The following is an 11640-nucleotide window of genomic DNA, read 5'->3' as shown; positions in this document are numbered from 1 at the left end:
TTGAGGCTCGCTCAGCTCTTCTTGCATTTGTTGGTTAGTAGCAGGAGGAGGAGGAAATATCACACTGTATCTGTTCTGGGACACTCTCCAAGGTAAGTGTGCAAGGGAGTGTGTGTGTGAAAGTGTGTGTATGGGTCCACCCATGTTGGGGTTATAATAAGACAGAGAACTAGATGGACATATTTATACCTCCGCTGATAAACAGGCAGGCAGCACCTCCTGTAAACATGCTGCTTTAAGAAAACAGAGGAAAAGAAAAAGGACTCTGACTGCTGGGAAAATATCAGAGCTTCAGAAAGACTAAAACCTGAACAGCGCTGGTCAGATCAGAGGGAAATCTGAGCTCTTCGGTGCTGATTAGAACTACACAAGATCAACTTTTGAATCTACGAGGGCAAACACCTACAGAAGACAGTGAGGGAGTGAACTCTGAGGGTGAAAAATTGAAGGAAATCTAAAGTGTGACAGGACAAAGAGGAGCAGTCATGCCAGGCTCAGGAGGAGCAGAGTGAGTGAAACAGCTGCGTATGCACACAGTAACTTTGTGTATGCATGCGTGTGTGTGTGTGTGCTTAGTCATGCATGTTTCAATATGCAGTAAAATATTTTAAGGAGTAAAGACATTTTATCCAATATGGATTTTTGTGTCATGAAACTTTGAATAATGAGAAATCACAGTGCAGCTGTTCAAGATCATAAAAATGTTAAAACTCCTGTACAGTTAATTATTGATAATCAAATAATATTTTCATGTTTATGAAATCAAATAGTTGCTATGTGCAGAGCCACACAGATTCTAAATACAGCACAGAGTCACATGAGGAAATTAGAGCTTCACGTACATGTGAGAGTGCCATAATCCGTCTCTTGTTTGGAAGCCCAAAGGGAGAAGATTACTCCACTGCCATCCTGAAGCAGAAGCAGAGACCAAACAGGCTCATTGTAGATGAGGCTGTCAGTGAAGACAGCAGCATTGTCAGCCTATCACAGGTGTGTGTAAGGTGTAAATATAGCCACACAGAGTCCTGTTTGTCTTCTTGTTAGACTGTTAGGCTTATGTGTGTGAGTGTGTGTGTTTGCATTAGCGAAAGACAGAGGAGCTCCAGCTTTTCCGAGGAGACACCGTGGTGCTGAGAGGGCGGAAACGAAGGCAAACAGTGTGCATCGTCCTGACGGATGACACCTGTGGAGATGAACGAATTCGGATGAACCGTGTGACGCGCAACAACCTGCGTGTCCGGCTTGGTGACGTCATCAGGTGCAGTGGACCTCGTGCCTGTGGCTTTGAGTGTAGTGTGGAGCTATGAATTTACCATAATCCACAGGTGTCTGCTGATGTGCATGTCATTACAGTATCCATGCCTGTCCTGATATCAAGTATGGGAAAAAGATCCACGTGCTCCCCATAGATGACACCATTGAAGGCCTGTCAGGGAACCTCTTTGATGTTTTCCTCAAACCGTACTTTCTGGAGGCTTACCGGCCTGTGCACAAAGGTACAGCAACACCTCAGCTGCTGGTTATAGCGCAATAAAATCAGCTGAGGTCACATTATAACATAAAACAGAAACTCAAAGAGCACAAGACGCTGCTGTGAATGTAGTGGCTTCTCCTTTTCATTGTTTAGGTGACATCTTCTTGGTGAGGGGAAGCATGCGAGCTGTGGAGTTCAAGGTGGTAGAGACGGACCCCAGCCCTCACTGCATCGTTGCCCCTGACACAGTCATCTACTGTGAGGGAGAGCCAATTAAGAGAGAGGTCTGTGAGAGATTAAAGAGTCTGCTTTGTGTGATGTTAGTGTGTGTTAACATTTAAAGAACTGTAAGAAAACCATTTTATATCAAAATTCTCCTATCTGGAGAATTACTGCAAGAAGTATTGCACCAGTTTGTTCCAGATTGTAGAGCTTATACTGTAAAGTCCTTTATGAAACTGCAAATTGCATGTATCATATTGGCAATGTGTTGTTGTACAATAAATAAATAACATTAATCAGACTGCATTTTGGCTCATTTAAAATTAAACTAGTAAATATTCTTCTCATAGATTTGTTAATTTTTTGTTAGTTCATTGTATAAACTGTTGCTTCATTTGTTGCATCAAAAATAGACATATACTTTCACTTATTTCCAGCCATGACTCACTTCTGTCACATCTATATTAAATTATATTACAGAGCAACTCCATGAATCTCTCTGTTTGCTTGTATTGACCCCAGTTTGAGTTATTTTGAACTAACAATCTCCAAATACTTTTTAGATTAAACATTAGATGAAGATTGTGACTACATAGGGTTTATTTAGGTTTCTGCAGTTTTTTTTTTAGTGTGACATTCATTCTTCTTTCATCCCATCCGATTTCTTCCTGTTCCAGTAAAAAGAAGTCTCTTTTGTAGAACCGAACGTCTGACTCAGGACAAATGACTTTCTTGTTTCAGGATACTATCAAATTTATAAAAATGGCTTAAAGGGACCTTTGACGATGCAAAGATATACGTGCATGCTGTTATGCATAGCCTGTTCTGATAAAATGAATTAATATGGATTCCTGAATTCTCATTACTAAAGTCTGAATAATCTTCTAGACTTCAGTCATCCAGTTATGACAACCTCAAGCACCCAAAGAAATCTCATCGCCTCATCTTTTAATCAGTACATACAGTAATAAACTGTCTGGCTTTCTGGTGCATGACAGGATGAAGAGGAGAGTCTCAATGACATTGGCTACGATGACATTGGAGGCTGTCGGAAGCAGCTGGCCCAGATCAAAGAAATGGTGGAGCTTCCTCTTAGACACCCAGGACTGTTTAAGGCTATCGGAGTTAAGGTATCATGCACACACACACACACACACGCAGTTCAAAAACAAATTATCATCCCAGCCACCACACATAGTGATTGTTTCCATTTTAACATGGCATCTTTTTGCATTACTTGGTATGTTCTTCCCTTCTCTCTCAGCCCCCCAGAGGTATCCTGCTGTACGGCCCTGCAGGAACAGGAAAGACCCTGGTGGCCCGAGCTGTAGCAAATGAAACTGGTGCCTTCTTTTTCCTCATCAATGGTGAGACTTTTGTCTACTGAGGCCTGAAAATGCTCAAATCTAAAGCACAGGAGGAAATAAATGACTCTCTGCAAAGCAGAATATTATGCAAATAAATGCAGCAAACAAACAAAAAATACTAGTAATAAATTAATTAAAACTTTGAGTTAATATGGTTTTGCAATTCTTTACTTTTGTAAAAACTGTGCTCCAGTTCATTTTCTGTTGAGTGTCTTGTGTCAATTAACCAAGAGATGTAATACGGATTGAACCTTCTTTGAAAGGTAAAACAGAAATGCACAGTAAATAGAAAAAGGAAAAACAACAAACGTTTTACTCAAAAACTCAAAATCTTAAAAACAAAAAATAAACAGAGAGAAAAATTAAAAGGGGAATTTATTTATTTATTTACCTTTATTCAATCTGGAAGTTCCACTGAGATCACATCTCTTGCCAAGGTAGCGGTCATATATTGAAAATCCATTAAATACAACATAAAGTGCAAGATCTGCAACAAACTAACAACACACCAATAACTGCAACAAAGAATACTAGTGACCTTTCAAGAAAAACTTTTAAAATGTAGTCAGCTGAATAACAAGAACCTGATGGAGGTTATAGTGGTAAATAGTGGTTCTCTTGTTCTTGGCCCTGTGCAGGAGATGTTTGTAAAGTATCATTCTGTGACCAGGTCCCGAGATCATGAGTAAGCTGGCCGGAGAGTCAGAAAGCAACTTAAGAAAAGCATTTGAGGAGGCAGAGAATAACGCCCCTGCCATCATCTTCATCGATGAGCTGGATGCCATTGCTCCCAAGAGAGAGAAGGTAAACATGAGGGGACAATTCAAGAAACCTGTTTCTGCTTGGTCAGATCAAAGTGTCTGCAGAAAACTGGCTTTCAGCAAGTCTTTACTATCGGGTCATTCCATCGCAAATCAGCATGGACCTGTATGTGTGTGTATATATGTGTGTGTGTGTGTGTGTGTGTGTGTGTGTGTGTGTGTGTGTGTGTGTGTGTGTGTGTGTGTGTGTGTGTGTGTGTGTGTGTGTGTGTATAAATGGTCTGTCAACCAACTTTCAGGCATTGTTTTTGCACATTGAAATCTAAAGCACTGTTTGGATTTCTGAATACTGGCTAGTTAAAATATGAAAAAAGTCTAGTCTCATGTTTCAGCACAAACTAATAAAAACTCTTCACATTGCAAAAAATAATTAGTTAGTTTCAATGGGCGTGGAAAGGGCCTGAAGGTGGGTCAATGGACCTTTTTTGGACCATTACAATTTTAGGCAAATCCGAGTTGGTCAAGCAGAAAATGTTCTAAAAATGTGCTGATTTAAGACGGGAGTGACCTAACCCCCCCGTTGTTCTCCTGTGTCCATGTAAATAACAGTTAAATGTTTTTGACCACGTGTGAGTCTGTGTGTATGTACAGACTCATGGCGAGGTGGAGAGGCGTATAGTGTCCCAGCTCCTGACCCTGATGGATGGCTTGAAGCAAAGAGCCCATGTGATTGTCATGGCTGCAACAAACCGACCGAACAGTGTGGACCCGGCTCTGAGACGCTTTGGTCAGGAGAACCACATGCGCGCACACACACACACACACACACACACACACACACACACATTTACAAATATTGAAATTTCTTTCCAGGCAGGTTTGACCGTGAGATTGATATTGGAATCCCAGATTCGACTGGTAGATTGGAGATCCTGCAGATCCACACCAAAAACATGAAACTGGCTCAAGATGTCGATCTGGAGAGGGTGAGCCAGTGGAAAATGAATGAATGCTTTAATATAAAATTAAAAATGAAATGGTGAGTTAAATAATAATAAATAAATCTGCTATTTTTTTCATCAATCACCTTAAAGGCTCAAGCAAAAAAAGCCAACAACTTTTTAAATTGTGGAGTTTGTGAACATTATACCAAAGCTAGTGGCTTCATAGTGTAGTAGTTTACAAACAGTTACCAATCAGATGAAACATCCCTGAAGGGTGTAAAAATCTGCTAAATTACATATGTGGAGCTCTCTGCCGTGATGAAACCTCCTGACTAAGGGAACAGCTGAAAGTAGCTGATCTGATAACAAAATTAATATCTTATAGCACTGTAATGGTAACAAGTCTAAAAATTACCACTAGAAAGTTAAGGTGAGCATTTTTTGCAAGTAGAGCAACAAGAAGCACATCCTGTACCAAGGCCAGTGTCCTATTTTGCAATTATAAATAAACTAATCAGGATGAAAACATGCATTTCTCTACCAAGGATCCACCTTGGCCCTCCTGCCCTTGCAGATGAATAAGGATCCTTAGGTGCAGTAGGTCTTTTTGATATTCTTGTAATACAGCTTGAACTTATGGCAAGAGAGTATCATTTAATTAGAGTATTCCCCATAAATGTAAAGACTCTGATGATTCCTTATAACAGTTTTTACTGAAATAAAACTGAAATTTTAAATGGAATTTGTAATTAAATATGAAATCAAACATTTTGACAATGCCTCCTTTTGTTGCTGTAAGTGTTGCAATTTGTATTAGACCGTATGCATTATAATATCAATTGTAAACATAACCTTCTCTGAGAAGGGGCGATATAGGAATCTATGCAACAAACTAATGATATTTATTCAAATTATTTCTTTTAAATTATTATTATTATTATTATTTTTATCAATATAGGGTCAGTTGAATTTAATATAGTTGAACGTTAGGGTGATATAAGCAAACTCACCAAATACTTAAACTTCTGAACCTTAAATTTTGTTTTCCTTTTAACTGATTTAATACTTTTATGTGCTATTTTCTTCTTCTGTAAATCCCTTTGTGATTCTTGTCAGTAAAAAATTTATATGAATAAATATTATTTGCTTGATTGATACTTAGTATGTTAATATTAATGTGATTTATTTAAAATACTCCAGATTGCCACAGAGACCCATGGCCACGTGGGTGCTGACCTGGCTGCTTTGTGCTCAGAAGCTGCTCTGCAAGCCATCCGGAAGAAAATGACCCTCATAGATCTGGAGGATGAGACCATCGATGCTGACCTGCTCAACTCAATGGCTGTCACTATGGATGACTTCCAGGTACAAAAGACATGAATGCACATGAATTTAGCTCTTTGTGTTGGTAGAACTATAAGAATTGAGTGAAAGAACAACATATAACATGAATGTGAGATGCATATCAATATTTCTTGAGGAATTAATAAATGAACAGATATGCATCTCTTTACCAAACATCGCCTCACTTTAGTGGGCTTTAAGTCAGAGCAACCCATCAGCTCTGAGAGAGACGGTTGCAGAGGTGCCTCAGGTCAACTGGGAGGACATCGGCGGACTGGACGAGGTCAAGCGAGAACTCCAAGAGCTTGTTCAGGTGGAAGAAACACTCATGCATTAATTTTGCCACAATACTACAAACACAAGCTCAATCCATAATCTGTGAATCTTCATCTTGCTTCACCATAGTACCCTGTTGAGTATCCTGACAAATTCCTGAAGTTTGGAATGACCCCATCTCGTGGAGTTTTGTTTTACGGCCCTCCAGGCTGCGGGAAAACCCTACTGGCTAAGGCCATCGCCAATGAATGCCAAGCTAACTTTGTCTCGATCAAAGGACCTGAGATGCTCACCATGTGGTTTGGAGAATCAGAGGCAAATGTTAGGGATGTGTTTGATAAGGTAAGAGTGGAGAGAGGAAAGTGTGAGCTCAATACAGACTAAAGTACTCTATCAAATCTGTAGTTCTGGCTTTACACTTTAACCTTTCTTGACCTCTTGACCTTTTCCTTCTGCCTCCAGGCCAGACAGGCAGCCCCCTGCATCTTGTTTTTTGATGAGCTGGACTCCATCGCCAAATCTAGAGGAGGCGGTGCAGGTGATGCAGGTGGTGCAGCTGACAGAGTCATCAACCAGATACTCACAGAGATGGACGGCATGTCGGACAAAAAGAACGTCTTCATCATCGGTGCCACAAACAGGTGCACACATTTTTGCGTGTCTGTATCGTACAGATGTTAATAAATGAAACTTTTTACCGACTTTATTTCTCACTTTCATCCTTCCTCTCATCATCCCAGGCCAGACATCATAGACCCAGCCATTCTGCGGCCAGGTCGTCTGGATCAGCTCATCTACATCCCGTTGCCTGATAAGCCATCTCGCACAGCAATTCTTAAAGCCAATCTACGCAAATCTCCTGTTGCAAGAGTTGGTGATACACACATACAAAAACCAATTGCTCTATACAGTTAGATTCATAAGTTTTGTAAATTTCCACAATTTTGAAATTTTACCCATGTACACCCCCCCCCACAGTGGATATTAAACTCAGTCGAGGTGTGATTGAAGCGCAGACTTTCAGCTTTAATTTAGGGTGTTTAACCAACAGATTGCATTAACAGTTTCAAAACTACAGCAGTTTTTATGCGTAGTCCCCCATTTTCAGAGGCTCAAAAGTAATCAGACAAACTAAAATAATTTTAAATATAGGAACTGCTATTAATACTTGGATGAAAATGCGTTGCTTTCAATGACTGCCTTAAGTCTAAAGTCCACGGACCTCGCCTAATGATGTGTTTTTTCCCCCTGATACGCTCTGCCAGGCCTTTACTGCAGGCTAAAAAGTAATTGGACAATTAATTCAGAAGCAGTTATGTGGCCAGATGAGTCCTGCTCCCTGAGTATTCCATGACAAATTAACCAGATAAAAGACCTGTAGGTGATTCCAAGTGGTGACGCTGCAATTTCTTCACTAGAGCCATCAATATGAGATACAAAATGAGACATTGAGGCAAGTGAGGGCAGCTATCAGACTGAAAAACAAAATAAACCAAAATACATCAGAGGGAGCAAAAACTTTAGGAGCAGCTAAACCAACCATCTGAAGCATTTTTCAAAAAATCGAATGTGCTGGTCAACAACAAATTCCCTGAAAAACCAGAGAAGACAAATAAAGTGGATGATCAGAATGATTTCCTTGTTTGAAAGGAAAAACATCTTGATGCATTCTCAATCATCCAGGAAAGTAAATCTCCAAAAGTTGATTCTGTTCATCTGGACGTAGCATTTTGTGAGTCTCCCACAAAACGCTACGTCCAGATGAACAGAATCAACTTTTGGGGAGAGGAAAAACAATTTCACAACATCTAGATCATCAAGAATACTCTAGAAGAGGTAAGCATATTATTGCAAGTCTACAATCAAGAGATGCCTTCATGAATGGAAATCAAGTGAGTTTACAACTAGGTACAAACCACGTATTACAATTCAGAATAAGGTCGGATTAGATTTTGCTACAAGACATATAAAATCCCGTCCACTTCTGGAAAAAAATATCTTGTGACAGATAAAGCCAAGATTGAGTTGTACCAAAATGATGTGTAGAGAAGGAAAGAAACAGCTCCTAATCCAAAGCGTAACACATCATCTGTAAAACATGGTGGAGACACCATCATGGCATCGGCATGTACGGCTGCCAGCACAACTGCGACTGTAGTGTTTATAGATGATGTGACTGCTGATCAAAAAACCAGGATGAAATCTCAAGTGTCTCCTCAGATTCAACTAAATGCTGTGAACCTGATCAGACAGTGCTTCAACCAAATAAAACACGCTTTTCAGTTACTGAAGACAAAACTAAAGGCACAAAAATAGCAACTGAATGTGGCTTCAGTAAAGGCCTGTCACAGCCTCTCTAGAGAGGAAACACAGCATTTGATTCCCATTGGTGCAAGAGTTTGGAATTTTTCCTCATTATTCTGAAAAATCCCTGTATTTACAGTTATGTTGGTTTGTCAAATGAATTTGAGCCTCTGAAAATGAGCAGACTGTGGATAAAAATGACTGAAATTCCTAAACAGCTTCAACTTTTGTTGAATCCCTTGACTTCAATCACATCTTCACTGTTTGATTTAAAACCCACTGTAGGAGTGTACAGAAACAGAAGTTATTTTTTACACTGTCTTAGTTTCTGTTGTTTACTCTTCCTCTTGTCTTCAGGATGTGGATCTTGAATACCTTTCTGGCATCACAGATGGATTTTCTGGAGCTGATCTGACAGAGATCTGTCAGCGGGCCTGTAAGCTGGCCATCCGTGAGGCAATAGAGGCCGAGATCAAGGCTGAGCGTCAGAGGCAGAACAGACCAGGCGTCCCTATGGTCAGCTGCTCAAGCTTGTTTACACCAAAATATAATGTATTATAGAATAAAATGCTAATTGGGCTTCTCTGGCTTTCTTTTATTATCTCTACAAATCACATCTCAAAGTTGTACCAGGCTGTGTGTGCATGGTACAGACAGAGACTGTGGGAGATAAAATGTTCCCTAAAGGGCGGCTGTGTGTTTTGTAACTTTCAGCCTTTGGACTGGGAACACACACACACACACACGCACACACACATGTTCAAAGTGTATTATTTTTGCATGAAATCCTTATCTGGTTTTTTTTCTGACTGCAGGATGAGGACTTTGATCCAGTCCCAGAGATCAGGAAAGACCACTTTGAAGAGGCGATGCGATTTGCCCGTCGCTCTGTTAGTGACAATGACATACGCAAATATGAGATGTTTGCTCAAACTCTGCAACAAAGCCGAGGTTTTGGAAACTTCAGGTGCACATGCTTATCAAACGTGTAGTTGTGGACAAGCCAGTCTTGTTTTAGTTGTACTTGAAACTCTTTTCTCCCCACCCAGGTTTCCTTCTGCTACTGGTTCCCAGTCTGGAAGTCAAGGTTCTGGATCTGGGAGGCCGAGTCTGTACAGAGATGAAGGCGATGATGATCTCTACCAGTGACAAAAACTGCAGTCAGCTACTGTGTACTGCTTCTCTGGAGGAATGAGACAGATGATTAAAGGAAGTAAAAAAATTTAAACAAAAAAACAAAAAAACAAAAAAGAAAGAAAAACTTTTTCTAAATTTTAATAAAATCATAAAACAAGAGGGTGAATCATAAATCATTTTCTGTATGACTTTATCAGTCTCACATCATTGGGAATTTTGGCCCATTCCTCTTTACAACATTGTTTCAGCTGTGCACAGATGGCCTTACTTTTGAATACTTTGATACACAGGAAACTTCATGGGTGACTAAATTAGGTGTCCAGGTCCTGTGGCTATAAAACAAACCCAAATCATGACCCCTCCACCACTGTGTCTGTCAGTTGATATGATGTATTTGTATTTGATTTACTGTGTTTGTGCAGTATGGCTAAATATCTCCTGTAAAATCTGTCTAAGGATATTGTTCTAGAAGTCTTATTGATTGTTTGGATGCAACTCATGAACATTAACATTTAACATACTAGCTGAGGTCACTGTAGAGTCAGAGATGTAGCTCTTAGGATTTTATAGTTTGTCTGAGCATTGCACGGTCTGACCTTGGGGTGAATTTTTTTGGGTGACTGGTGTCACCTGAATGCTCGAGACCAGCAGAATAATATTTGTTTTACTGTCCCCACGCAGTCAATTTATAAAACAAGTCTAAAATCTTGTTACCCTAACAACATGCTTTGGTTGTCACTGTGATCAGTTTGCACTTTTCTGTTTAACAGTTAAGAAATGAATAAAAACTTCTTCTTCTTGAAAATTTGTATTTTATGAGTAGCGTTAGCAGCAGTGAGTCTCTATATGACAAAGCTTGACTCAGCCAGCAGAAGGTCTTGGATCAAGCTACAAGCTAAATACAGGCTTATTTTAAATTCCTTTCACGCTCACTGGGAACATCATGAAGATGTTCACACTGTGCTGACAAGTAGTATACTGAACGTGATTTGTACTGTGTACCAAATACTATCATATAAGAGCTTTTTCACACAAGTGATTTTGCCATGTTACAATTTAAATGACTTGCATTTTTCCTTAAATAATAAAATGAATAAGTTGAAATGTGGGTTTACATAAATTTTACTTGCCCGAAGGAATTTTCTTGTGCTCTTAAGTAAAAAACAAAACATGTGTGCAAACACACAAGCACTGTTGCTTCACATCAACACTGGTTCATTTGTACAGTTGTTGTTAATTTATTTATCAAATGATCAGAAAGTCCGGGAAAATGATCTGCAAAAACAAATCTTTACTGCATACAGAGTGACTGTAGTACATAGTCACTTCCAGAGCCCCATTCTTAGCCAGGAAAAGCTCCAATTTAGATACATTTTCAGGGTCTTTGTTTCATACACCATCACTCAAAGCTATTTAGTTAACTAACATGACCATAAAAATAATAATGAATTAATTACAGTTTAAACATTAATAATATTACTTATATTAATCATTAATAATAATGAAAATATAAGCTAGTTGATGAGGTTTCAGCTCTGGAAAAATTAACTTTGTCTTAATGTATGCTCAGCTATCCATGAAAGGAAGTCCCAAAAAGTTGACTCTGTTTTTCTCGATGCAACGTTTTCCTCCTTGACTACATCTATAAAAAAAATTCTGGCGTCTTCCCCTTTTCTTTTCTGCCTGCCAGCTCCATCTTCAACATCCTTTGTTCAATGTAGACTAACCCTGAACTCCACATGTCCAAACAATTTCAGCTTTGTCTCTAAAGCTGAGCTATCCCTCCTGGTCACTCCCAGTGACAATCTAAC

General features: G+C 39.5%; 1 protein-coding gene across 1 annotated transcript; it reads left to right on the top strand.

Annotated features, from left to right (window-relative positions):
- The first annotated feature begins 153 nt into the window (after positions 1 to 153).
- Positions 154 to 10634, top strand: zgc:136908. Its single transcript, XM_040004865.1, has 18 exons — positions 154 to 508; positions 879 to 990; positions 1086 to 1258; positions 1354 to 1496; positions 1628 to 1758; positions 2695 to 2826; positions 2961 to 3063; positions 3734 to 3867; positions 4476 to 4611; positions 4698 to 4810; positions 5969 to 6133; positions 6303 to 6425; positions 6518 to 6730; positions 6851 to 7029; positions 7129 to 7258; positions 9050 to 9208; positions 9508 to 9659; positions 9742 to 10634. The coding sequence occupies exons 1-18, from the start codon at positions 486 to 488 to the stop codon at positions 9839 to 9841; spliced, it is 2421 nt and encodes an 806-aa protein (XP_039860799.1). The 5' UTR covers positions 154 to 485; the 3' UTR covers positions 9842 to 10634.
- The last annotated feature ends 1006 nt before the right edge of the window (positions 10635 to 11640 follow it).

Source organism: Simochromis diagramma, unplaced genomic scaffold, assembly GCF_900408965.1.
Source record: "Simochromis diagramma unplaced genomic scaffold, fSimDia1.1 OVJJ01000487.1, whole genome shotgun sequence".
NCBI lineage: Eukaryota > Metazoa > Chordata > Actinopteri > Cichliformes > Cichlidae > Simochromis > Simochromis diagramma.
The sequence above is the reverse complement of the archived record's forward strand: the minus strand, read 5'-3'. Positions and strand labels throughout refer to the sequence as shown.